The 27264-nt window shown below is 39.5% G+C and overlaps 1 protein-coding gene across 1 annotated transcript in view; it reads left to right on the top strand.

Moving 5' to 3' along the window:
* atrnl1b (attractin-like 1b) overlaps positions 1-27264 on the top strand; it is a 78277-nt gene that overhangs the window by 24664 nt on the left and 26349 nt on the right. Inside the window, exons 18-26 of the mRNA XM_023949279.2 lie at positions 1182-1415; positions 2952-3089; positions 5080-5173; positions 11696-11748; positions 13508-13602; positions 13779-13857; positions 16814-16971; positions 22398-22459; positions 26262-26340. Of these exons, the coding sequence (XP_023805047.1) occupies positions 1182-1415; positions 2952-3089; positions 5080-5173; positions 11696-11748; positions 13508-13602; positions 13779-13857; positions 16814-16971; positions 22398-22459; positions 26262-26340 (992 nt within the window). The remainder of the gene's footprint in view (positions 1-1181; positions 1416-2951; positions 3090-5079; positions 5174-11695; positions 11749-13507; positions 13603-13778; positions 13858-16813; positions 16972-22397; positions 22460-26261; positions 26341-27264) is intronic.

Here is a 27264-nt window from a genome sequence, read left to right as displayed (position 1 = left end):
AATTCAGAGAAAGGGCTTCTGGGTCAAACGTTGGTTTCAAGTTAGCAACACAAATATGTTGCTTTTGTACCCAAAACTCATTCTTTCATTTCCGTTGTGTTTTTTTTATCCTCAGTTTCTTTCATGCTTTTGCTCCGTTTGTAAATAAAAATAGGATTGAGTCCCTTCTGTTGACAGACATCGCATTTCATACAGATATTAATAGCAAATATATGGACTTTATTAGAATTGTTTGTCAACCTCTTGCTTTTATTTCTGCCGCTCTCATTTGAATTTATTCAAATCTCTGGGAACTTTGTAAAGCAAAGATGGCGCTTAACAAAATGTTCTGTTAAAACCCTGAGTCCTATTCCTCTGTCATGGATTTCTTAGAATTACGCCTCTTCACTTAAAAGTTTCAATTAACTTGTTCACTCTTGCTAATGCTGTTGAGACAACCTGGACAGGGAACGAAGATCGCTCTGCTTGTCTGATGAATGCTAATGTCTTAGATGCATTGTGTTTTTTTTCTTCTCAGTCATAATTACCATCCAATTTCTGTAGGGCCTGACGTCGACAGACCGACTCGCTGAAAACCCCACTCGAAAGATGTGGGCTTTGTATTCCAACATTGTCTTATTGCAAGACAAAAGTCCTCATCCATCTGCTCTCAGAAGGCCGTGTTCTGCAGAAACGCAACACTTACGGCCAATCGTCGCAGCAAAGTTAAATAGCTTTACTTTGTGCTGATTGCTCTTGTGTTGTCATGGTTTCACATCCATTAGCAGAATAGCTGGTGATGTGTTTGACATAATCTGAGGTAAAAGCACTGTGTTTGTCTCCTTAAAATAGTAGTGGCATTTTCTCCTCTAAACTGCCTGTCTGGCAGGTGAGTGGTCGCTCTGAAACTTCTCGAGCAATTTAGTGGCATTAAAGTTCATCTCTCAGCTGACAGAACCGCATCATTCTTTTGGAGTTTGTGGAGTTGGGACGAGGTGGCTCTTCACTCATGGTGCTCTCAATCCGCCTCTGGAACTTTGCTCAGATCTCAAACTTTCTCTGAGCGGCTCTTATCTTTTTTTCCCTGTGGATTGGAAAAACTTTTTATTGATAAATGAAACTATTTCCACGTTAGGTGACTAATAAAGGCATGCAGGACTAAGTCAAAGTGTTAAACGCCTTTTACTGCTACCTACTTTCAGCCCAGAACTGCTCGGGGCTGCAGACGTGCTCCCAGTGCTTGGAGCAGCCGGAGTGCGGCTGGTGTGGCGACCCCAGCAGCACGGGGAAAGGCTTGTGCATGGAGGGCTCCTACCGAGGCCCCATGAAGAGAGCTGTGAAGCCGGGTCAGCAGAGTCCAGCCCACGACGTCACCCTGGAGCCAGGCAGCTGCCCCAAAGAAAAGGGCTTCGATTGGTCTTTCATACACTGCCCTGGTGAGCGACCCACTTCCTGTAAATCCTACTAAAGTTACAGAACAAACAGGCTTTGCTAATGTATCTTTGTGATGGCTTGATAACGTATATTGACCGTTCTGAGACTGAAATAATACGACCCTGGATTCTAGTTTCAGCTTCCAATGCAATCAATCCCTCCCTGCTGATCTCATGCAACCTTATAGATTATTTCATGCCTTCATAAATCCTAGTCTGTACATCAGCATTGGGAGAATAATATCCTATGAACATTCATCATTTTTTGTTTCTCATATACATTTAGTTTATAGACTTTGTTTAAAGACCCACTGGTAACACTTTGTAGTAAGAGACCTTAATAAAATAATAATAAACTTCAAAATGTTTGCACTCAGATTCTGCCCTTTCCAAGGCGCAGTAACTCTCCACAAGCAATTTATAAATGGCTTGTCAAGATCATCCCCTATATGGTCACGCTTTAGATTGGGGGCCTGCAAAACACTCAATAAACTGTTAATAAGAACACTGTTAATATATTTATTAATCCCATACAAAAAGGTTATAAATAGCTTGTGAATAGGATCAACAAATGCTAATAAATGTTTTTATAAGCAGCTTAATACCAGATTACTCTTGCTTGTTAATGTCTCATAAGTAGTCTATTAAGGAATATGTTAATGTATTTATAAACAGCTTATCTAAACCTGTAAGTCAGTTGTAAGACATTTACAAATGCTAATTATTGTACTTATAAGAAATTTACTAAAACATTACTAGTGCTTGTTAATGTTTTATAAATAGTTTATTAAGGAGTCTTATTATAAAGCGTTACCGACCCACTTTAATGATCTTTTCACTGATTTTCAAAGCATTTCCAGCAGTTTTTTTTTAATTACGATGTCTTTTTTTTTTTCTCTCTCTCGCCAAAATCAAAAAACCTGCGTTATCTTGGCGTTTTTTAAATTACTTTTTTTTTTCTGCTCCAGATTCACAATGATTTGAATGAATCAATACTCAGAAATGCAATTTTAAGCTCAATTTTATTCATATTTGAGAAAACTGCCGCAAGAACATGTTAATAACAGCAAAACACAAATTCCATCGAGGTGGGATTTTAAAGTCAACAATTCTATTTGAAGAAAAAAGTAGAAGTTTATATCAAACCCTAAAGGTGCTGCACACTTCACCTATTTTGCCCTAAACAATAAAAGCAAAACTAAACTGCCTAAAGTTTCTCTTACATGGTTGGTTAAATGTGTTTCTTTAGAATCCACCGTCATAAACGTAAGGCAGGATTAATTAAACGATAATTAATGTGACATGGCAGTGGCAAGCTGCTTACAGCTCTAATGGCTCTCTGCCTTTTCTGGGAAGCAATCAAAGCAGCTGTAGGTGCACCATCACTGCATCCATGCGTGCATGCATTCATCACAGTCCCGCAGGGGGAATCCAAGCATCAAAAATCCTGCTTTTTTTCCGCCACAATGTCCTCCTCGGGCATCGATGGCGCTGAAGGAAGCCGCATCCCGACTCTGACTCTGCTTGTCTCTTCCTCAGCGTGCCAGTGTAACGGCCACAGCACGTGCGTGAACGGCAGCATGTGTGAGCAGTGCCGCAACCTGACCACTGGCCCCCACTGTGAGACTTGCATGCCTGGTTACCATGGAGATCCCACTAATGGTGGCAAATGCCAAGGTGAGGATAGATATCAGGAGTCCTAAAAGACCTATAGTTGGTTTGATGAAGCCCTCAAACCTCCCACCCAGTGTCTGTCACCACTTACTCTCAGTACTGCAAGTGGCAGTAGGAAATAGGAATAAGATGCTTTTATTTGGTTATTTTTCTGCAATGTCAGATCTTTTGGGGATGTTTTTTTATTCTTTCTGCAGAAAAAGATTAAATACATTATCATAAAGCCTTAAAGTCAACGGGGGGTACTTTGGTGATCCGCATTTGTTTACACTGAAGTTTAATTTTTACTTGTTTTTTATATTGTTTAGCAAAATATATATTTTAATTTGTTTGAGAAATGGAAGAAGGTTAAATACAGCATTTAACTGATTGTTTGCATCAGATATAACTCAATCTTTTCTTAGTTTCCTTAGATCACATGATCAGAAATCGCGTGGTTGATTACGCCATTGAAAATTGTGTGTTCTTGTATCAGATAATTAATTTATTCTTTTTATGATCAGTGCTTTATATTTCATGCTCATTATTTCCAATAAATACTCTACTAGAGGTCTGCATGTCATGAACGCATCACCACAGTTAGTTTAAGCAGGAGACACACAAAAACAGTTCAGCTAAGATAGCGAGATATTCACAGATTCAGACTTCCGGGATCTATAACACTTTTAAAAAACGTTTTATCGGTATCAGCAGTTACTGTTACTTCAAATCAAATGACTCTGAATCGGGTCGAACCCCAAAAATACCGGGGCATCCCTAATAATTATGACACATACGTTTTATTTTTAAGATCGTTTGTGGACTGTCAAGGTTACCATACAGTTGACTCCGCACATGTCGCTAAACCACAGATACCATTGAATCCAGGATTCCCCCTACATTAGAATCACCTTAAAGGGTTTAAACACTGAGGAATATATTTTTATATAATTGGAAAAATCAGGGATGTAGGGGTTCAACCAGGAAAAATACAGTAAAAACATACAGCGCATCAACAAATCAGAGGCAAAAAGAAATACGTTTCTGGAGTAGGTTATTGTGTAAATTACTGGTCAAAGGAGAAGTGCGTCGTTCTGTGAAGAAGGCAGCAACAACAGCAGAAGGTGGACTTTGGATCAAATTACAGTGCTGCTGTCTGATGACGGTCAGATTATTTTATTCTATAGAATCCCACTATAAACATTATTATAAATTGGCTGGCTTCACCTGCAGCCTTTCATCACGATACAACAAAAGCCGTCCCTTATATTGACACGTGGAATTTGGTCTGAAACACCAGACGTGCCGGAGTCGAATATATGCAGATTCAGGAGCCGATTCCTGTTTGTAATCATAGGTTAGTGCACAGGATGGAGCATAACCTTGTAATTTGAAGCTAAACATCTAATAACCTGTAAATATCCCTTTTACTATTTTAGACCCGGATGAGAAATAAAAACTTAAACCACGTAGTAATCACATTAATGCTATCATTTACAGTTTGGGGATTTATAGTTGGATAAGTGAGCACTTAGTGAAACAGAATCTTTGTTTCACTGTATATGTTTGTACGTTATACAGAAAACCAGTCTTTTTTGCCAAATACTTTAGCGTCTTTCACTCAAGTGCTGCCCTTTCTACCCACAAACACCTAAAGTGGGTAGTTTTACCCATAATGCTTTGGAAACGCAGGATTCTTTTTTGCTGCCTTCCAGATCAATATCAATTTCCGCTTTGCTCAGGTAATCCACAAAGATGTCTTTTACCGCAGACACAAACAAAACACAGAGGGAAACTGCAGAGCAAGTGCTCAAAGTGCAAAAACAATTGTCGCAGCACAGATTTGGGGAATTGTAGGTTTTATTGTGCCCTCAGGTGGTTGTCAGCTCGAAATTTTTTGACTGTAACGGCAAACCGATCGTGTGCCAGCATGTTTGGCCGTGCCTGTTTCTAATCAATAATGCCGTGGTTCCCGTGTCTGCTCCTCTGATTCCGGGCTTTTCTCCTGTTCCAGCTTGTAAGTGCAATGGTCATGCCAGCGTGTGCCAGGTGTTAACTGGCAAATGTTTCTGCACCACAAAGGGGATCAAAGGAGACCAGTGCCAGCTGTGAGTACAACCACGGCGCGCTCACACACCACACCAAAGCACGCACCCAAAACAGATGCACACTGCAGTCCTGCTTAACTGCTGCTTGCAACAAAGTTGTTATGCGGGGATTTTTGTGACATTTTTTCACCGTTGAGATCATAAAACGTTGAAATTATTGTGCGTTTGAAACAGAAAAATGCACTTGAAACTACAAAATATGTGAAACTCCAAAATACATGCTAACAAAACAATGGCCCCTCCGCAGCAGAACAGAAACACTCACTCAAGCACAGGTGCTATCGCACCTTGGTTGAAATAGTGTGCGTGACAGAATGAAATGCTTTCCTGTATATCTGGCCAATCAGCACCAGAGAGAGAATATCTCTCGTTCAAATTATGATTGCACATATTTTTGAGTTCCAAGTACATTTTTTGTTTCAAGTGCGCTTGGAATAATGGCACAAAAATCCCTCCATAGGTTTCAGATCAGAATTTAAAGACAAGTATTCAAAAAGGAGAAGTTTTGACATGATGTTTGGGAAGCTTTTCATTCATCCCCTGGAATGCAGTGCAGGTTATCCTGTGCCTTTCAACAAGTTTGGTTCCTTATGAGCACTGAGGCAGCTACTGCAAGGTGTTATACATTTCACTTAATCCAATTACATTAAACATTTCACCCCCTAGTTAATGGTACTTATGAGAGTCTACTATTTTTCAGATTAATCCTCTATAAATACCAAACAAGACTGTTTTTGCTGCTTTGAATTTAAATCATGTCCTGGAGACTTTCTGTCGTGTTCTGGTTCAGGTTCGTCAGCCAGGACTTGAACCGGGGCCTTCTTGCTGTGAGGCAAGAGCGCTAACCACTGCCCCACCGCGCAGCCACCAAAATGAAAGTAAATTCTATTAAGGCTTTTTAACCTGAAATGGGACATTTTCTTTTTTTAAACTACTGCTACATTAAAACACCATGAATATTTTTGGATATTACTTTAGTTTGATCGTTGAGTGAGGCCGTAAAGCAAAAATGTTCACGTATATTTTTTCTGCGGGCATGCTGCGAGCGCGTGATGGTGAAGTAGGAGAGACACAGACAGATTTGTCCTTTTACAGCTAAACTAATCTCTTATTACAAGTACAAAATCTTTTTATGGACGTGCAATACTTTAGCAACAAATCTAACTTCATACATTCGTTCCATTTTTATAACATCTGTTGAGGTGGCCTATAGATCCTCAATAGAACTGCAAAACACACCTGTGCTCCCTTTTAGATGTGGCCGCTCCTCTCCTTGATCCTCCACAGGCCCGGACAGCCCAAAACCCCGTAACATGCATACAAGTCAACCTCTGTACATTTGCACGTGACTAAGGCTAAACAAAATAAAAACAAAATCGGTCGATACCTTGAAGCCGTAAGGGCGCTTCCTGTCTGATTTCTGCTGACACTGAATTCCTGCTGTGTAGGAGGACCATTTCCTCTCAGCTGTCGCCTCTTGGTTGTAAGCGGAGTGGATTCTGTTTTTAAAAGCTAGAATGCAGCAGGAGTGATGGAGGGTCACCGGCAAACATTAGCACACATTCCCATACACCCACGCACAAATGCAGCGCTTTTCCCTTTCATGATCTGTGCGACTGAATTATCCATTCACCCTCTATGTAGTCGAGCTTTATTTCTGCTGTTGGGTCTGGTTTTTATCCTCGAATATCTGAATCATGGATTAAATCAGATTTTATGATTTTGATTAAATTGAAGCATAGATTATAACAGAGCAGCTTCTGAGGTGAAAGCTCAAGCATATTCTTGGCAAACTTATTTTGCACATTTTAGTTTGTAACTAATTTTAATTTCAGCGTATCCCTGAAGATTTTGCACGTTTGCAAAGATAAGAGTAAAAAAAAGAAGCTGAAATCCACACAGCTGCTTCAGACTTCTGCAACCAACTTACATGTATCTGCCTGGTGTGACACACAGCCGTTACATGAACATGCAAAGAAGTAAATCCTGAATGGGATCCGGAGAAAAGAGGCTGTCAGGAAACACAGAGACATAATGCAAATCAATGACATGAAAGCGAGACAGGAAAAACCGAGTTCTCTAAAATCATCAGTGCTTTCTGTCATATGGGGGGGTATGTGTGGGGTATTTGCATAAGTGTCTAAATGTCAAATTGGGATCTGCGTGCAGATGGAAAGCTTCGACGGATGAGAGTTATTCATTCTCGGAGTCCATGTCGCCGATTGATCTGCAAAGTTTCTCTCTCCTGCAGAAAAGAAACCAAAACGCTAATTTATTCGAAGGATTATTTTGCAATCCCACAAAAATAGGGCCGCACCATATGAGGAAAACTTGCAATGTGCAATATAAGGGAATAATATTGCAAAGACTTGCGATGGATAATAATAAAATTAATATCTGCACTTTTCCAGACGCTCAAAGCGCTTCCATTGTGTGCATTATTCATTCACTCCTCATTCATACTTGGTGATGGTATGCCCCGGGGCAGACCGACAGAGTGGCTGCCCCTCTGACCGTCACCGAGATCACTCATGCACATTCATGCTGGTAGGCAGTAGCGTTAAGGGCCTTGCCCAAGGGCCCTCACTGAGCATTGATATTGATATGGTAATTGCCTCATTACTATTGTTGCAATTGTTCCATTGCACCATTGTTCGTTCCCCTCTGGGAATTGAACCCCGGATTCCTGTATGGAGTTCAGGAATCCAACCGAGCTACCCAGCCGCTCAGATGAACAAATATTTAAAACAAATAATGCATAATTTCCAGTCAACATAACTTAAATATTACTCGATGACCATCGTCTACATAGGAGGTGGGCATCTACCATGAAATAGGCTTCATTGGTCGTTGGTCAATGACGTGAAGGGGTCCATCTGATTGAAGATCCATGCCAATCGAAATGGTGTTTTTGACATGCTTTTGTGGCATTTTTCTAGTGATGGAAGATATATGGAGAAAATAAACCCTAAAATTGCATTTTTGAGCTTCTTTAAGCAAACTATTGTGAATCAGGACCAGACGGAAAAAAATGCTGAAAATGCTCGCAGCAGTGACGTAGAATCAACAGTTGGTGGGCCTCAAGCTCCCGTCTCCCCTCTACTCCAGTGCAGCCACTTGCAGACAAATAGATCCATGTATGCCTTGGTTTTCTCATCTGAGCTGGCATCTGCCTCAAAACTGTACGGCCAATATTGTTCCCCATTTGGGTTGCAACGGTAATGTTATGTTGGGTTTGTGAGGGGCTCTAAGCTAGCAGGGGAGTGTGTAAACAAAAGGGATGATGGGAAACGGGGGTGCACTTACTCCGCACCAACAGTCAGAAAAACTCAGAAGCAAATTTCTACTAAACGACTCCTGTTCTGCAGAAACTACGTCCTAGAAAACGACACTGTTTTTTTCGATTTTGCCTAAAAGTGACCCAATCATAATTAAAAAACCACCGGGAATGCTTTAAAAATACATCAAAAGATGATTAGAGTGGGACTTTAAATTCTTCAAGCTGCCAAGCATGTATGTAAACATTTAGGATCTTTTGCATGACGTGTGTCACAGAGGCTGATATCATGAGGCCGATAACATTAAATTTGTGATTCACTGTGCAGGACTAGGTTGAGGTGGCAGGTTCTCACGGCGACGATCAAGCAGTTGAAGGAGGACGTGTACATACCTGTTCCAATACGACTCACTCTGTTAGTCAGACTTCTTCTCATATAGACCACAGACTATTGGAATCACTAAGGCTCGCTCTGCACACGCAGTTGCTGTTAGACCTCAGAGCAGTAGTTGCACTAATGAATTGAAATGTGCAATGGTGCATGATAATTATTATTTTTTGGGGGGGAGAAAAAAAGATTTTAATGTTGTCTTTTCTGCCTCATAGTGATCCGTCTAATGAAAGAACCAAAGAGCATATTTCTCAGATTAATTTGGATGAATGTGTTTTCATGCGGGGGACTGTAGACGTGTTTACGTTTGGCTTATAACCTGACTGATTCTATACAGGTCTGTGGCGTATTTTTAACCAGAAAAACAAAACTTCAAGCTCCAGATCAAATTAAGATACAGTAATGTGGGATTACCTGTAGTTTAGACGATTGAATCAAGATAGAGTGGAGCTGCTTTACCCTTCACAAATGCCAGCCAGTTGAAATCCTGAAGGAGCAGGAGCGACACTTGGCAGGACTCTGCAGCCTTTGGCCGCATTTGTCCTCCACTCCACCCCGTCATCGCTTGTTTAGCCGAAACGCTGAGCACCAGTGCTGGCTCCTCCCCACCTTCAGGATCTGCTGGTTTCATGGATTAAAGTCAAAAATATGGAGTTAATAATTTGGAACAGAGCTGCTTAAAGCTGTCGTTTGTAATTTTCCCTGCGACTCTGTATCTTTAGCTAATTATTGACATAAGGTGGGAATACAGAGTGGTTCAATTTGCTGCATAAAAACATTTATTATTCTGATGAGGCTTCATCCATTTCTATTTGTGCATGATTCTGCTACTGAACGATTCCATCTGTCTTGCAAATGTACAGAAACTTCTTTTTTTTTTATTACCTCCCCTTCAGTGCGGTTAGGGTCTCTCAGGCTTTTAATTTGTAATTTTTTTCGCTGTCCCTAGACTTTTTGACACCAACTGTGATATTCACACTCTGACAAATTGAATTGGTCGTCTGATATTACCTAAATGTCGTTCCAAACGAGTGTGAGGACAGATTAGTACGCTTCTCACTCCTTTAGGCTCATGTGTAAAAATTCTTTTTTTTTTCTTTTTTACTGTGCTCATAAGTACAAACACCACATAGAGAGAGGGGGGGGGGGCATGTTGAAAGTTTGGAGTGTCAAAGATTGAGAGGGAGTGAAGAGATGAATCAAAAAGATGAGAGGACAGTGCAGTCCAGCAGAGAAGGCCATATGCTCCTCCTCATTACAAAGCTTTGCAAATCTGCTAAATCACACTTCTCACAACAGTTGATGGCGCTCTGCAAATGCTAACCAGCTATTTTACTTGGCATCCCTTCATTAGAAAACCTTTTTATATGAATGTGTTGCTAAATTCCTGCTGGATTTGGATTCAATACAATCCAGCTTTAGCAAACGCAGCAAAAAAAAGCTTCCTTGCTTTTCTTTTTTTAGCTGGTTTGTCGTTTCTACCAAAATAGGCATGTTTTTGCATTCCTGCAGTTTATCAACATTTTTTTTAGTTAAGTATAATTTTTGAAAAGAGACAAGAAGGTCCATGGGGAGACCTAACGGGTGATGCTGTCGTACGACATCTTTAAGCCACACTTAAGTCGTAAAGGTGGCGCTCTGGCTCTTTACCGGTTATGCGAATGCCAGTAACTTCCTAAACTCTAACAGTCAGTCAGGCTGTACTCAGGAAGAGCACACATATTATCTGGACAGTACTGATGGGCTCCTTGCTTAGTGCACAGGATATTCGAGCGTTGAAAAAATCTGTACCACGTTCCTGCGTCTCACCTACTTCTCCCTTATTTATTACCCTTACGTGGTGTTGAAGTGTTTGCTACGACCTGTTGCCCACTTATCACCTATGTGCCCATTATAGATTTTCCCATTTTTCACCTGCAGAGAACCTGGAAACGCAGTTGTAAAAAAGGCCTTTATAAGCTGTAAGACCAAATATACAAGAAGTAAAGAAATCTCTTGGTGAAATCTCCTGATTCACTTCACTACCGTCTGCCTTCAGGCTCCTGACCACCTGTCCTGACCACCTTATGTCCTAGAAAGGTGCATGGAGGTCTGAGCTGTTATCAGCCAGTAATCTCTTCTTGCTATTGCAAAGACATCCAGCAAACCTGAAGTCTTGTATACAAGCGGCTCTGATTCAGGTTTTATTTTGCTAATTTAAATGCACCCAAGCAAGGAAGAGTAGCTCTATTAAGTAGGAAATAACCAAGTCATCTTTAATAAATGAACCAAAATATAAAGTGCAAAGACTCCATCACCCTAAAGTTTGAGTCAGAGCCAGAGACGGTTTATTCGTTTGTGCATTTGATCACATTTTCACACAATAACATATGAAATATATATAATTACATTTAGCAGATATCCAAAGCAGCTTGCAGGTTTTCTACAAACGCTGACCATGTGACTGACTGACTGCTAACTGCATTGAGTTGCACTTTCCAGCCTTTTTACAAATAACAGAACAAGCAAAGAAAGTCCGTTCAGATAAATCCAGGCCTCAGAAATGGGTGAAAATCTGTGAATCCACAATAAAAATGAATGAACTGTTATTTAATAGAGTTCTGTGGCCTTTTTGCGCTTGAATGTCACACACCGTTGTCTGTGTTCATGTAAAAGACTTTATTTAAAGGCAGTTTTGCTGCTCTGGTACCCAAAAGTTTGGTAAAAATCTAATTTACTTTGACAAAGTGTGATTTCCTGCATGTGACAGCAACAGCTGGAGCTAATGTGCTGGCACTCCGTGTTCGCAGCAGGCATTTTGCTGTTTGTTAGCACTCATCCTCATCTTGTTCTGTCTTGGTTTCCTTCACTGCAGATGTGACTCAGAAAACCGTTACCTTGGCAATCCACTGAGAGGAACCTGTTACTGTGAGTAAATCCGTACTGGACCGATTTTTATTCCTTTCTTTTTATGAAGTGTCGCCCCATATGTTCACACACGTCCAGATGCTTACGATCATTTTTGGGCTATTCTCGCTCTGTTTTTCTTGTTTTTTTTTCCCCCTCCTCTGTTCCACTTCTCCCCTTTCAGTTCTCTGCTCAGGGCAGATGGAGCATCTTAGCACTTTGGCACCAGGGGCGCTTGTTCAGTGACAGAGTGACTTGTCGCGAAAATGTCAAGTGCATCAGAGGGAATGAGTGATCGAGCTAATCAAGGAGACGGAGGAGTGAAAACCTCCACTTGTCTCCTCACTCATTCACGCACCTACTCATTAATGCGTGTTGAAAGTTGACAAAATGATAGTTTGACTTGTAAAGTAAATGGAAAATGTATAAAGCCGACAGCCCAGTGCCAAGTGGGAGCAGAAGTGTGCCTCTGTTTTTCGAGTGTACTGTACATTCTGGTGCTTTCCCGATAAAGTGTGGCGTCCTTCATGGTGTTACAGTACTTGGTGATTTGTTATCTGCCTTTAAGCTCTGACAACAGGGGCCTTGCCAAGGTTTTGTTCCCGTTTGAAATGCCAGAGCCTAACGGACAGCTCACTGAGGGCATGGCTGCAAAGGAAAAAGCATGCAGCTTGTTTTAACCTCTGGACATCACTAAAGCTTCTTGAGCTTTGTTTCGCGGCATTGTAAAAATGACACTCCCCACAGCCTGAAAGGTTGAACAGGGGTTTGAAGAAAGCTCTTATGGTGACGTTTGAAAGCCTCATCACAGTGTGAACTTGTGAGTTCTCCCCATTCATGGTAATTTCCAGCTCACTAATGTCTCCCCTGCTGCAGTTGTGTGCCATTAATACCTCTAGTGCTCTGCCTGTTCTCAACAGGACTCCTTTTTAAACTTTTACAGAAGTCATAGATTATGAAAGGAAAATTTCTGTACGATTTGCTCTGCCACTATAAAACCTTATTCCCAATCTAACAAAGATGAATTTTATATAATACGCAAATGATAAAATCTCATTTCTGGACCATAAAAACCTCCAAAGTCATCTTTGGTCTGTTTACGAATAAAAGGGCTCACACAGCTGCTTTAAATCATAAAACATGAATCCTAATAGAATGTTATGAACCCTGAATCATGAATAAAAGGGTTTTAAAGTGAAGTTCAATTTCTTTCCCAACTAAAAAAATGAATAAACATTAAATGCAAGAAGAAGAAAAAAGGAAATGTTTGATTTGCCTCAAGAACAATGCCTAATGGGTTTAAATTTCTTTAAAAAAAAGGTTTTCTTTTAAAGATTTATCCTTTAATATGTAAAGAACACATCTTATTTTTTTTTAAATTAACCAAATGTTGTGTAATCTAATAAAATGCAATTAATGTCTTCAGGGTAAAGAGAAAGTGACTCCAGTTGTTAGAAAGGTGCGGAAAACCTGATTCTTAAAACGCTTTTAGGGGATTAAAAGTCTACTCTGTGAATAAGTGATAAGGATATGGAGCAGGTCATTGACGTATGTGCATTTATAATGTACTACAGGTAATTGGCTCAATGTGTTTAACCTTAACATTTGTGGATGGAGTCATTTTTCTTCTGGTTTTGAATGAAATTGTCTTTTTTGGATTGTTTTTGTTCTAATAGTAGTAATTAAACAGCAGCTGGCAGTTCAGCGTGCGATTTCTTTATTGTGCACAGAATAAATGATCTTTTTGATCTTATTCCCTTCTGTCTGATTGTTCTTGTAGACAATTTGTTGATCGACTACCAGTTCACGTTCAGCCTCATCCAAGAAGATGATAATCACTACACTGCCATTAATTTCATGGCCTCACCTGAACAGGTAACCTCTATTATGGCTCGGCTGCATAATCCCTGATAGGTAATGTGTTATGAGGATTATGTGGTTTTAAATGCATCCTTACATGATAACTTTTCTTTTTTGTGATGTAATCTGATTCCGTTTGTGTGCTCTTAATCTCAGCCACACTGACCTTGCTGTCTGTTTGTGTTCTGAAGGCAAACAAGAACCTGGACATGTCCATCAACGCATCGAACAATTTCAACCTCAACATCACGTGGTCAGTGGGGTCGACAGGTACGTCAACGTCGCACCTTTATTTCCTCACTCCTAAATTGCTACATTTCTACTTTAATTGTCCTTATTAGAATGGTTCACTATTTATGGTGTTAGCAATGTTCCGCGATGGACGAAATCTGCAACGTACTGTAGTCAGCTTCATTTTTTTCAATTATTATAGATATTTTTAGGCTGTAAAACTCCTCGCCATACACTTTTCTTAGACATACATGAACATTTACATACTTTTGTCTTTCCTCTAACCTCTCAAAATGCAACCGATTCAATAAAATGAGTCCAGTATTATAGACTGAAAACAAAGAAATCAAAGAATTATGTAAATTTGGCAAACTGAACGCACGTACTGGAGACACGACACGGAGGAGATTGGCTGACAAGATCAACAGCCAATCAGGACGCAGAATACAATAAGCTGGAAAAAAAACAAAGAAGAAAAATGCACCAAAAAACCTGCCAAACAGCAAGACCGTGAAAGTGAACCACGTTAGGCAAAGGACCACTGTACCTGGAATTGACACGTTCATTTAGCTAACAGTTAAAGGTAAATGTATTTCATTGGTGAAAAAGTTTTGGTTAAGTTAAGACGGATGTTATTCCATTATCTTGGGTAAATGGTCTAGCTCCCCAGTGGGACAAGCTGCAGAGAGAAAAAAAAACAACCAACATTTGATCCATTTTATGTATAATCTGATACTAAATAGTTTTTTTTTTTTTGTGGAAAACTGCTGGATTCTCCCCACTGGATTCTCTCCAACTTATTCTTGACGAATATAAAGTCGCTCTGACTCATTTCAAAAATACATCTGCTAATTTCTTAAAGCAGCTGCACTGACCACTAAATTAAAACCCCCAAGCTAGCAAAGTTAACCAAAAAAATAACATATTTGGAAAGTTTTTTTTCAAGGAAAAGAAAAACGAAAGCTTCATTAACAGAAAAAACTAGGAGTCTTTACTCCAAATATGGATTTACTATGACAGTTGTCCTCACACACCGTATTAATACTAATGCAGAATATTCAGCAACCAGCTGTCTAATGTTACGAGGATTTTGCCAAAAAAGTTGCTTACTGGTAGATTCATGTTTATTATTATATTTAGACCAAAACAGTCTTAGTGATCTATTTTTTTCTTTTAGCATTTATCTGTCATACGCCCAAACTGGCGTCCAATTTTTTTATCAAAGCTTCCACTTTGATAGTTATAGGTTTAGGGAAAATCTATAATCTATCATTATGGTTCCTACACAAAATCCAGGCTGTGTCTGTGTGTGCACTTAGTGCACAATATGGGATGTTTGGCATTTTGTAGGGCTGTCTGAATCGACAATTCCAAAATTCCGCGTCTAGACATTTTCCAGAAGTGTCAGTGAAAAACTATTGTGCATCGATGCTAACTAGATTGGCGAATGTAGACCAGAATGCATTGCATTGAACAATTTTTCATGTCAAAAAAATGATATACCATCCAAGTTTTCATCAACAGAGCACATGAATAGTTTTGGTATAATGTTCATACTTAATAGGTTTTTACTTTGGGAAATCGGTGACGTCATGGTGTCTGAATTGCTTTAAAAAAATCCCGGCGTCATTTTTAGTGAGTGGTGAGGAAATTCAGACATGGTTCTAATGTTCAAATAAAGTTTAAAGCAGCTGCAGATATTTTAAAGACGATGAAGATGAACTTAATCCTCAACAGTTAGGACAAACTGGAGCAGTTTGTAATAAAAAACACAACCAATTAACATGCTTCATATCTTCATTGGTCACTCTAAATTGTCCATAGATGTGAGTGTGCATGAGTGTGTGATTGTGACCCTGCGACAGACTGGTGACGTGTCCAGGGTGTCCCCTGCCTTTGCCCGCAAGTGACCGGGATAGGCTCCAGCAGCCCCGTGACCCCAAAAGGGAACAAACGGATTAGAAGATGAATAATTGTTTATTACAAAAATAAAAATATTAGAGTTAAAAAAAGAAGAAAATAAGACTGTAACATGGCCCAAGTGACACTTCAGATTATGTTTTAGAAATTAGGTTTCAAACATGGAGGACTTTCTTCTGAATGTAATGCACTCATTTAGATAGTTGATCTCGAAGGCGACAGAAGCAACGTTGCAGCCTCTCTTTATAGTGTGTCACTGTTGAGTGGATATTACAGCTTCCCTCAGGGAAGACACCCAAGGACACTGCAGTCATCTAGTGCCACTGTTTGTCTTCTGTCCTCCCTTCCACTCAAATCAGTTAGCACTTTACTCCGTCCCCACAACACTGACATTTTCCAGGCACTAAAACAGGTTAACCTCACGTGCCCCCTTCCAGCCCCCTAACCTTTTCAGCACGGCGCCTTCATTAATATTTGAAGATGCCCCCACCTCCTTTCTGCACAAAGATATTGTGTCTCAGAAGGAATGGGGAGCTTCTTCACAATCGACAAGAGCATGAAGCGCCTTAAGGTGCGGGAGAGAGAAGGGGTGATTTCAATTAAGATAAACACACGCACGTAGCCACGCTCAAGCTGTCATTTTCACTGCTTTTGTTTCAGAGCTGTGGTTTGGAATGCCAATGCTGCAATACCCACTGACTGAGGGGAGAGTGAGGAACGACTCGCTACATTAGGACTGATTCAAAACGGCCTATTTTAAAATCACTTCAGTCCAAAAAAAAGACCTTTCCTTGGGCCAGATATTAAGGACTAATGCTGTCGTATTAGTGACTCTGAAATGAGAATGTTCACATTTACTGAGCATGAGTTAACCAAAACAGGTGTTTGTTTATTTGACCATTTATTTTGTACATTATATAATGATAATTATCAGTTTGCATTGTCTAAGACAACATTTGCACACAAACAGGGGGTGCAAAATGAGTAAAAAGCATATGTTTACATCAACTCCATCCCAATTTTTTCCACCACATGACATCATGCTAAAAAAACAAAAATGTTTTCCCTCCAACAGCTGGAACCATCTCTGGTGAGGAGGTGCACATTGTGTCCAAAACCAACATAAAAGAATACAGAGACAGTTTCTCCTGTGAGAAATTCACCTTCAGAAGCAACCCCAACATTACCTTCTATGTGTACGTCAGCAACTTCTCCTGGCCGATCAAGATCCAGGTAAGGACTTTCATCAGCAGGAATTGGAGAACACAGTGAACAGAGTTCAACTTTTTGAAACAGTTTTAGTTGAAGATTTTCAATAATTTGAATACAATGAACCTTATTGGGGAAAGAAAATCCAATTTAACAAATGAGCCAAAAATAATCAACTTAATTATCTGAAGCTGTTGAGGTCGAGAGTTTTCATTAATTTGGGTATGTCTGTTTGCATCTGGGCTTGTGAGCTCTTTGCTGTTTCAAAGTTAGAATGGAAAAGTTCTCCAAACCATAATGCACCAGTTGGAGACTTGTTACATTGAATAAAATGAAAGAACATTTCATAATAAAACGTAAATGTTCTCTAAAGTGACTTCTACTCTTACATTACTGTGCCAAAAATACATCAAAACTGAACTGAAGGTGTAGCACACAGAAAAGGGATTCTCCTTTGAAGTTTACTCGGTAGCCTAGCAACAACTGCGTTAACTGGAAAGCAATGGGTGGAAATCTACATTCAACAACCAAACAGCTGTGGAAGTAATGCGTAGGGTCACATTACGTCTTGGAATGAAAACGGAAGCCTCGCCACGTTCGGTCAATCACTCAATCTAAATCCAGGAATATTATAAGACTGGAAACAACAAGCTTAATTTTAGGAACAACTTTGAGTTTCCTCTGGTATTATGGGTTGGAAAAGGTATCCACTGAACACTTTTACTGCAAAGTATCCATTCTGCTAATCAAGCCACACCCCAGGTATTGATTTTCCCATTTTGTCCCATTATTTTATGTGCTTGATGGGGGGGGCACCTTGGGGTAATAACATCTTTGGGGTTAGTCCATCTGTGGTGGTGGCCCAGTAATAGTTCTCTATTAGATTTCCACCCAACAGTCACTTACTTATTATGGACTGAGCCTGAGCTGTAAAAGCAGATAGCTTCTGTAACAGGATACTCTCCCTTTCTTACTGGCCTTCATTATGTTAAGCCCAGAGATCAGATGAGATAATGCCGAACTTGAGAATGCACTCACGAGCCTTTGTATTTAAAGCTGGAGCACAGAAATGGGTATTTAAATGTGAATTAAGATGGTAAAAAAAAGCGATCTGAAGGTGAGATCTTTCTGTGACATCATCATCTGTTGGTGTAATTGCAATCCGAGGCACTGCTTTGGGCAACAACAGTCTAGTTCCAACAGAGGAACGCTCTCAAAATGATGCCGTTGATGGATGAATTGAAATTAGATTATCCCCACACATTTGCTTTGAGCTTATATCATGTGAAAGACTGTTCTGTAGAAAAAAAAAATAACAGAACAGTGCCATTTATTAAAAAAGCCAGCAAAGCATCAGTGCCTTTTGAGTCACGTTAGCCATGTCAGCGGGCATCTCTTTTCAGATCAGCGACTCTCATTTTGGACTTAATAAGGTTAGCAAAAAGTCAAAGGTGGGCAAAGTTTGAAGCTAATGGAGTTTTCAATGTAGGGCGTCACTACACTAAAAAATTATGATCCTAAACATACACTTCTCTAATGGCTTCTTCAATCCTTAGTCACAACTGCCGTGGTGTATCCACCTGTACGTGTGGAGTTACATACGTGTGAAGTTACATCCACACTGCCCTCTGTCACACGCGTTCCAGCAATCACTTTCAATGGAAAGTCAATATAAATGCGCGTAAACGCTCGTTTCAGGCTTCTACGTTCAGAATTCTTGCGTTTACACACGGCTGCGCAAGTTTATACGATCGTTTTAGGTCTTTGTGTAACAGATGGGCGTCCTTTGAAATTTAAACCAGGTTGAACTTTGTCCAACTCTTTTAATTCACTGAAGTGGCAAGCGCTTGAAAATTGATCATGAAGGAGAAGTTAATAATTAGGGTTTGTGCCCAGCCAGAGTTATGACACCTAGTCTTTCATATATCAGAATAGAGCTGTGAAAAAAAAAAAAAAAAGAGCCTGGAGCAAGATTCACCAGATTTACATCACTTTGACATTTCTCACCAACCCTCTTCCAACTGTAATAATAATAATAATAATGGATTGGATTTATCTGCGCTTTTCAAGACACCCAAAGCGCTTACATTGTGTCCATTATTCATTCACTCCTCATTCATACTTGGTGATGGTAAGCTACGGTTGTAGCCACAGCTGCCCTGGGGCGGACTGACAGAGGCGTGGCTGCCATTTCGCGCCTACGGCCCCTTTGACCATCACTGGGATCATACATGCTCATTCACACACCAGTGGAGCCACACTGGAGGCAAGGAGGGTGAAGTGTCTTGCCCAAGGACACAACGACATTTTGGCTGGTGGGAGCGGGGATCGAATCGCCAACCCTTTGATCATTGGACGACCCGCTCAACCACCTGAGCCACTGTCGCCCCTAACAACTGTAGGTGGCAGACATGTGCTAGTTAACAGTAGCAAAGGAAGAAGAACAGGCCCCTCCCTGCTTGTCCAGTGTGAACACCGTGGTCTAAAAGCAGGTTCAGTAAAACGCGTTTTGTGTGTTCAAAAACACGTGCCCTGTGTGAACGCAGCTTTAGAAATAAAGAAATGGGACGATAAAAGTGTAGTTTGTGTGGGCATCTTACGGTGCTACACATCACATGCACACCCCATATGTGCAGCATTTACACAGGGGGCAGTAGGGGGCAAGTACTCGCACTTAACTAACAATTAGAGTGGGGCTAAAGTATCACACATACGTCATAAGGTCGTGAAACTTACAATAGCTTTCCAAATACTTCACCATTCACTTTCCACTCGCACAACAATTTTCATGAAGTCTCTTGACATGGCCATAGAAAGCCCCAGGAGAACTGCAAGACACACCTGTGCTCCCCAGCCACTCCTCTATACGACCCTCCACAGGCCCGGACAGCACCCGTATGGATCAACCCCCAACATGGGTGCAGGAGCTCTTTCATGGCTTCCTGGTTTGCAAATTCCAGCACTAATAAATCTGTGCCTCACCTGTTTTTTTTTTTTAAATCATCACTTTAACCCTTGTTTAAATTCAGCATTCAGATCAGCAAATATGATACCTCTAAAAGCATAATTTGTGCATTTTTTTTTATCCCAGATTGTTGCCTTTCATGGGCTCAACACCGCTGTAGAGGATTTTTGTTTGTGTGTCTAAATGCTTTCAGGGTAAAATGGCTTCAAAGCAGATATGGCAGATAATGACTTTTCACAGTCATGTGACATATCCTATATAACTCAGCTGCCAGGCTCCTGTGTAATTTTTCTCTTTAATGAAGACGAAACGTGGCTCTGACCCATTACTCACTGGCCATATCGACATCACGGCACTAATAGGCCAGTAAGCCAAAAGAAGTGGGATCCCACTGGCTGACTACATGTTAAGTGTTAATCTAATGATATGAGAAGTTGTTGGTTGATACATTTTTCCAGAAACAAAACTGTAAGCACATTTTTCTCCTGCAAAGTTCTTTTGGTGTACATTAATAATAAAAAAATATTTGATCATAACATGCTTTCACTTTATTTATTTTTGGCTTTTTTTAAAGGGCATTTATTGTGCTTCTTATTGTGAACGTTGTTTAACCCTTTAACATTTGAGCTTTAGCTCCAGTTTAGAAAAATCTTTGAATGACAGCAACTCTTCAAACATTTACTCTGTGTTAATGTCATTCCAATGGATTCTGAAGCTGAGGAAAGTAGAGCCCGTTGAAACTATGTTAATTGCGTCAACAGTCGAAGACTTTTGGTAGGTCGGGGAATTGCTGACGAGTCATCACCGCGGTGATCATCTCATCACCTTATTTTATTTTTTATTTTTTTTAAAGTTCTGTGTATGTTGCGTGATTTTAACTATAAAAAAAACACATTCATCTTTGCTAATAATTTACTTTTTCTATCAGTCCTGTGTTCAAACTTCAAGGGCTCCTGGGGGAATTTCCATCATATTCATTTACATCTCAAGCAGCATGCGTTCTTGTGTGCGCGCCGCCGCCTGCCGGAGGATTTTGTGTGCGTGTGTGGGGTGCAGCAACAGTCCCAACACCGCGACTCCTGCTGCTTCATCACCACGGTGATCAAAAATCCCACACCGTCACAGCTCTACTCCAGAGCGGTTTAATAAAGAATCAATCACTGTTCTTCTGGGGGAAACCTTTTATTACTGTTCTCCTTCACTCCATAACAACAAACATGAACACGCATCCCCAACACTTGTGCGCGCTCTCACTCACTCTTGCGCTGCACGCGCTGCTTCCTCCTTCTCATGCAGCACGCTGACACACATACTCATTCTACAACACCTATATATTTAGTTCACTAGTTAGTTAGTTAGTTGTTACTGTTATAAAGAATACTGCGCTGTAATTATTAATTGTATTTATTTGCGACGTGGCCACCGGGGGATTTTGTGTTTGGCGTTCGGCCGGGTGGGTGGGGGTTTAATCGACTCTTGCTGCTTGATCACCGCGGTGATCAAAAATCCCACACGTCACAGCTCTATAAATGCGTACCATCTTGCTTGTGTTTGGAACCATGTAATGTTAACTTGCTGAACTAGCCTGACTCCTACTTTCATTTTTAATTGGCTTCAATTCAGAAGTCAAAAGGTTGCCTTTGATCTCATCCTTTTAAGCTCATTTGTTTTGAACAAAAAGTTATTCAAATAAGATGTCTGCCTCTCTGTTTAATGTACTGCCATTAAACATTTTTTAATTCCCCCAGAATGCATTTTGATTCTTGCTGGTAGAGTAAAATAAAAGTGCCTTTTTTCAAATTAAATACCGGTATGCTAAATCTTTAGAAGTCGTAAAGTATAATCCTAATGCCAAATAAATTTAGAAAAACTCCATAGGTGTCCATATGGATTCAGAAGACAACAATTGAAATTTAATCAATAATAAATAGTTTTTTTTATATTTGACCGAATGAACTTTGTTGTCTCTAAGATAAAGATTCTACCTTGTTTTTGTCTGGTTTCACTACATCCAAACAGACATTTGCTTTCAAAGTTGCAGAGCCTCCAGTAATTCAGTGACCTTTCAGACCTGCTCACTTCATAATGTTTACTTGTAGATGCCACATCAATCACATAATCCCCCCCCCCCATGATGTCACAAAAACTGGGAAAGTTCATTCACAGCACAGAATGTTTCTAAACGCCATGTCACAATTTTTCCCATTTTGCATGGATGAAAATTAGCAAATTTACGTGGAAAAAGTGAGAAAAGTTGTGGTCTTGAAAATTTAAATTTTAACAGATGTATCATGAATGAACCACGTTAAAACCACGGAAGAAGTACGAATAAACCACGCAAAGAACACGTAAATCAACGTAGAACATGAACAGTGTGTGATTATTGGGCAGTTTATATGCAATTCATTGGTGATTTGTGCGTCATTTACGTATTTTAACATATGACATTTAACATATCTACTTTTTGTCTCCTTTTCCCGCATAGATTGCGTTCTCCCAACACAACAGCATCATGGACCTTGTTCAGTTCTTTGTGACGTTTTTCAGGTAAGCTTTAGCTTCATGAGCCCGAAGATACAGGCTGATGTTTGAGCTTTTCAAGTACGTCATCAGCCAAGAAACATCATCCACCATCTCTTCATGCTCCGCACTTTTCTCTCAGGCCATATTGAGTTACCTGAGTCCGCTTTTTCTCTCGTCAAGGCAGCAATTTTCTTTTTCAAACGGTAAATTAACAGCCTCTAGCTGGTGGATATTTCCCTTCACATACCATCTATATAGAAAGTGGGGGGCGATCACAGTATGAGGACTCCTAATGATGAAGAATTCCCCAGAGCGGCGGCGGAAGTCTTTCATCATTAAAGCGCTTTGAATGAGTCAATTAAACCTTTAGAAAAAAAAATTACACTCAAAGGTTTAATCAGCATTTTTTCAACGTGCACCTATCCCTGCTAAATATAAAGGGTGATAAAATCTGTGTACATGCTGTTTACTGTAACTAAGTTCACTTTTTGACAAGATGTTAGCATAAGTGTTGTTTTCGAAGTGATGACTTTCATAAATGCGTGTTCTAGTTTAGAATAGGGTCTAATCTGGAAACCGAAGTTTTCTGTGGCAACAAGAATTTGCATTTTATAAATGGTCGCTGGCCGATAAAATATTGCAAGCCATTATTTTCCAGCAACAACATAGTTGGCAAAAAAAGAAAGCCCAGTCCAGTCAGGGAAATGACGGGTTTTTCAGGTGTATTAATGCACATTTTTTTACCAGGATGTTCTCATTTTTAGGAATTATTAGGTTAAATGGAGGCAAATTGTCCACTACAGTGGAGCTGCTGAAAGTAGAGCATGTTTATTTACTCTGCTAGTTAAGCTTATTAGGTGTCTGTTTGTTTACTTTGACTTAAGTTCCCAGAAATACACAACAGAAATTCATTTAGCAAACACTGATTTACAACAAATCCAGAAAATGTTCTCCACAGTTTTTCCATCCTCAAAGTTTTGCTGACTACAGTTCCAGTAGATAGATGACAAAAAAAGAGTAAATGAAGACACAGCAACACCTCTAAAATTCTTTGTAATAAGTAGAAAACACTCATAGTCTTTACATCTAAACTAAAATATTTCAGATGTTTTTCTTTGCAGACACATTCCAGGACGGCTTATCTGCCATGCTTTCTGTCTTGTGACATCACATAATTTCATTGTTTTTGTAATATTATTAATTCCATTTTCAATATTTAATATTTTTAATAAAATTGGGTTAATTCAGAAGCTGAACTTAAGTCTGATTTTTTTTTTAAATTCAACTTTAAAAAACATTTGATAGTTTTACTTTGAAAATGAGAAACTTTCCTGACATTTTACTTTGAATAATTATATATTTTCTGAGACAGTAGCAAATACAGTTTTTACTTTATATACTTAAAATCCTACATTATTCTGCAGTTTTAGAGTGATAATTATATGGCATGATGTGTATGTGCTACTATATTCATATAAAGATCGCAAATCCGCGATCTCAGACGTCATAAATATTCAGGTTGAATTTTTCGGGAACAGATCATGTTTATCCGTGCGTTCACATATTCATTACAGCCTTAATCTTGCAAAATACATGCTTTCCCTTGTAATGAGTTTATGTGGTTGAGGCTAACCACAGCACAGGTCTACATCAGTTTTTTTCCCTATAAAAATTAAGGAAAGGATCTTAAAATTGTGAAGGGAATTAAAAAGATGAGTTTTGCTACCCAAAACTGACTTTGCTAGATCTACATGGGTTCATTGGGTTTAGAAAGGTCACGGCTCAGAGTAATTTTTGTGCTAAAATCAACGTCACAAAGGGGAACGCAGAGCGGTTTGGCCCAGGGCACCTGTCCATCTTACCGCACGTGAAGAAAAACAAAGTGTAACAAGAGTATAATCTCTCCAAGCGATCATCTTACAGCGGATTAGCAAAAGTTGAGCCTCTACAAAAATGAAACATTGAAAGTCTACTTTTTCTTTGTGAGGGTCCAGGTTTTCCCTTTTTGTCTTTCTCATTTTCAACAAACCAACCGCACACAAACAGGTTTACGTTTGTGTATTTGAAGACATTATAAATCATCATCCAAGTTTTTGGCCTGAAAAATCTGAACATTTTTGTAATCACACCACACCAAAACCTATGGCGCTGGCAACCGTTGAATACTTTTCCCTGACAGAAGCTCAGCAGGTTTTTCTCGTTCTGTTTAGTCTTTGTTTGCATCCTTGTTGTCCGGTTCTCACTGACCCATAAACTCTAGACTGAATGCACTAACAAGCGCTGTTGTTTGTGCCTGCGTGCATATGTTTAGGGAGATATGGGGGGGATGAGCCTGCAGGAAACATAATCAGCCTGATGACAAAATGTCAAATCACCCCACAGGGTTTCTAGAGCTTCCTGAAAGGTGGATAGGAAGGGTAAAGAAAATATTTTTTTTTTGTTTTGTTTCATTTACCACTTTTTTCACACCAGTAATTTTCCTTTTCTCGACATAACCTTTTGTTGTTGTTTTTTTGGGGGGGGAAATGCTGTATGAATTAGCTTTTAAAAGACTGAATCATATTCTAGTTAAATCTTTTTGAGAATCACTCAAATGTAATATTTATTTGGGACATAATGCAAAACTTTTAAAAGTCACATAGTACCTTTTTTTGTGGTATTCTTCCTATTTTACATTTAACATTTAAAGAGTGTCTTCTGGGTCATGTTTTAATGGATTTATTCCGCTCACTTATCCAAGTTTCTTCACCAAATGCATTAATAACAATTATTTAGGAGATTTTTTAAATGGGAAATGGCGTATACTTGTATAGTGCTCTTCTACCTACAAGAACCAAAGCTTTTAACAGTCACAGACCCATTCACTCAGTTACATACACATTCACACACACATTCACACACTGGTGGCGGCTCTGCTGCTGAACACTGGCACCAACGTACCACCAGAGGCAAGGTGGGGTTCAGTGTCTTGCCCGAGGACACATCGACTCATGGACGTGCAAGGCGGGAATCGAACCAGCAATAATACGATCATGGGCTGACCGCCCTACCGCTGCTCCACAGCTGCCCCATTTTAAATACGTTGGCAACAATTTCTTTAATTGTAATTAAAGTCTTCATATTGACTAAAGCTTTTGTTGTTTCTTCATCAGACACATTCAGAAAGATGTTGGTTTAAATCTAACGCAGTGCTATTTTTCCAAACCGTACACCAGGAGCCTTGAGCAGCTCTTCTAATAAAGCCCCGACAGTCTCTTTAGCACATAATCATCCTTACATTTTCATCTGTCAGAGGGATAATGAAGTGGAAGCTCTCAATCAGTCATATTTTCTGTCTCGACCGTGCCTGGACCTCTCTTAGAATCCCTTGACTAACGATTGCGCTTTTGGGTTATTAATCGAAGTAATGGCCAAAATATTCAAATATTATTGCGCTACCTTCTAAAATCATCTAATTTGATGTTTTCAATAGTAAGAGGAAAACTTTGAAACATACGTCCTTCCTGTATCAGCTTTTGAGAACATTGGGCTTTTTTAAATGAGAGGCTGCTACTCCACACGTTTTTTTGTTTTTTGTGGTCAAAAAGATGTAAAGAATTGGCCAAACTGTTATGCGTTAATATAAATAATTACATAATGTGCTTTATTGACTTTGCTTTAGATTATTAGTTATCTAAAAATTCACTCTGGATGAATATCTTTCTAAAAACAAGTTTAAAAAATGTAGAATACCAGTACCAGAATCAGAAGTACTTGAACATCTATATATTAAAAAAGGTTTTGTTTTTTCATTGTGCTTTATGCTTTTTACTGTCTTTCCCTGCAGCTGCTTTCTTTCACTGCTGCTGGTGGCTGCTGTGGTGTGGAAGATCAAACAAACCTGCTGGGCATCTCGACGCAGAGAAGTAAGTCAGAAGAACATCCATCTTCACATGTCGGTTTATTTATTTAGTATTTGTTCTGTTCAACAGCTTTAGCAAAAAGACACAAACCGAGAACTTCTTGCTTTAGATAGAATTAACTTTTACAAATAATCTTTTCTTATGTACTCTTTGCGCAAACTGTGGGTATATTTGTATAAACCCCTTTTGTACTTGAGGCTAAACTATAAATTAATTTGTTGTTGTAAATTTTTTAGTTGGGTTAAGTTTAAATTTCACAAAGCATGATGTTATAATTGACAGTTTTAGGGATGTTTATGATGTCTTTCTTCTTTTAAATGCATTTGAGTAACTTTGATGGAAAAGTCTGGGTCAGTCCACTGCAGAAGCCTCACTTCATTTCAGGCCCAGCCTCTTTCTGAATACGGATCTGCCTTCAGCACTTTGCAGACTCTTACTGAAAAACTGCATAGGCTAAGAAAATGCGGAGTGAATAGGTTAATGCAGCTTGTTGTGCAAAAAGCACTTTGAGTGGTTAAGACTCCTGAAGTGACAAATAGAGCAAATGCATTCCATTTTCCCTTCAGCAGCTCCCATCATCTGTCAGCGCTCTCCGATGTTTTGCTTTTTATTTTTGTTTGTATAGCAACCTCAGCTTTACATCTTCAAAACAGAAAATTTTATTGAAACTGTATTTCCAGTTCAGGTGAAATTTTTTTGTCAATAATTTTTTTTATAAACTCCTGCCACGTAGAATCCGAAAACAAGACATCTGTGCTGCCAGAGCCCAAAATTGCCAAAACAAAGCAGCACTTAAAACCCTTTTGACCAACAAAATGTGTTTTAGAAACTCTGGAATCCCTTTTTAATGTCTAGCACGATTTTTCGGCTGATGCATTATGGGTTTTCCTCTATCTCTCGACTGTTGTCTCTACCAGAATTACTGGC

Source organism: Oryzias latipes, chromosome 19, assembly GCF_053564925.1.
Source record: "Oryzias latipes strain Hd-rR chromosome 19, Olatipes_Hd-rR_3.1".
Taxonomy (NCBI): Eukaryota; Metazoa; Chordata; class Actinopteri; order Beloniformes; family Adrianichthyidae; genus Oryzias; species Oryzias latipes.
The sequence above is the reverse complement of the archived record's forward strand: the minus strand, read 5'-3'. Positions and strand labels throughout refer to the sequence as shown.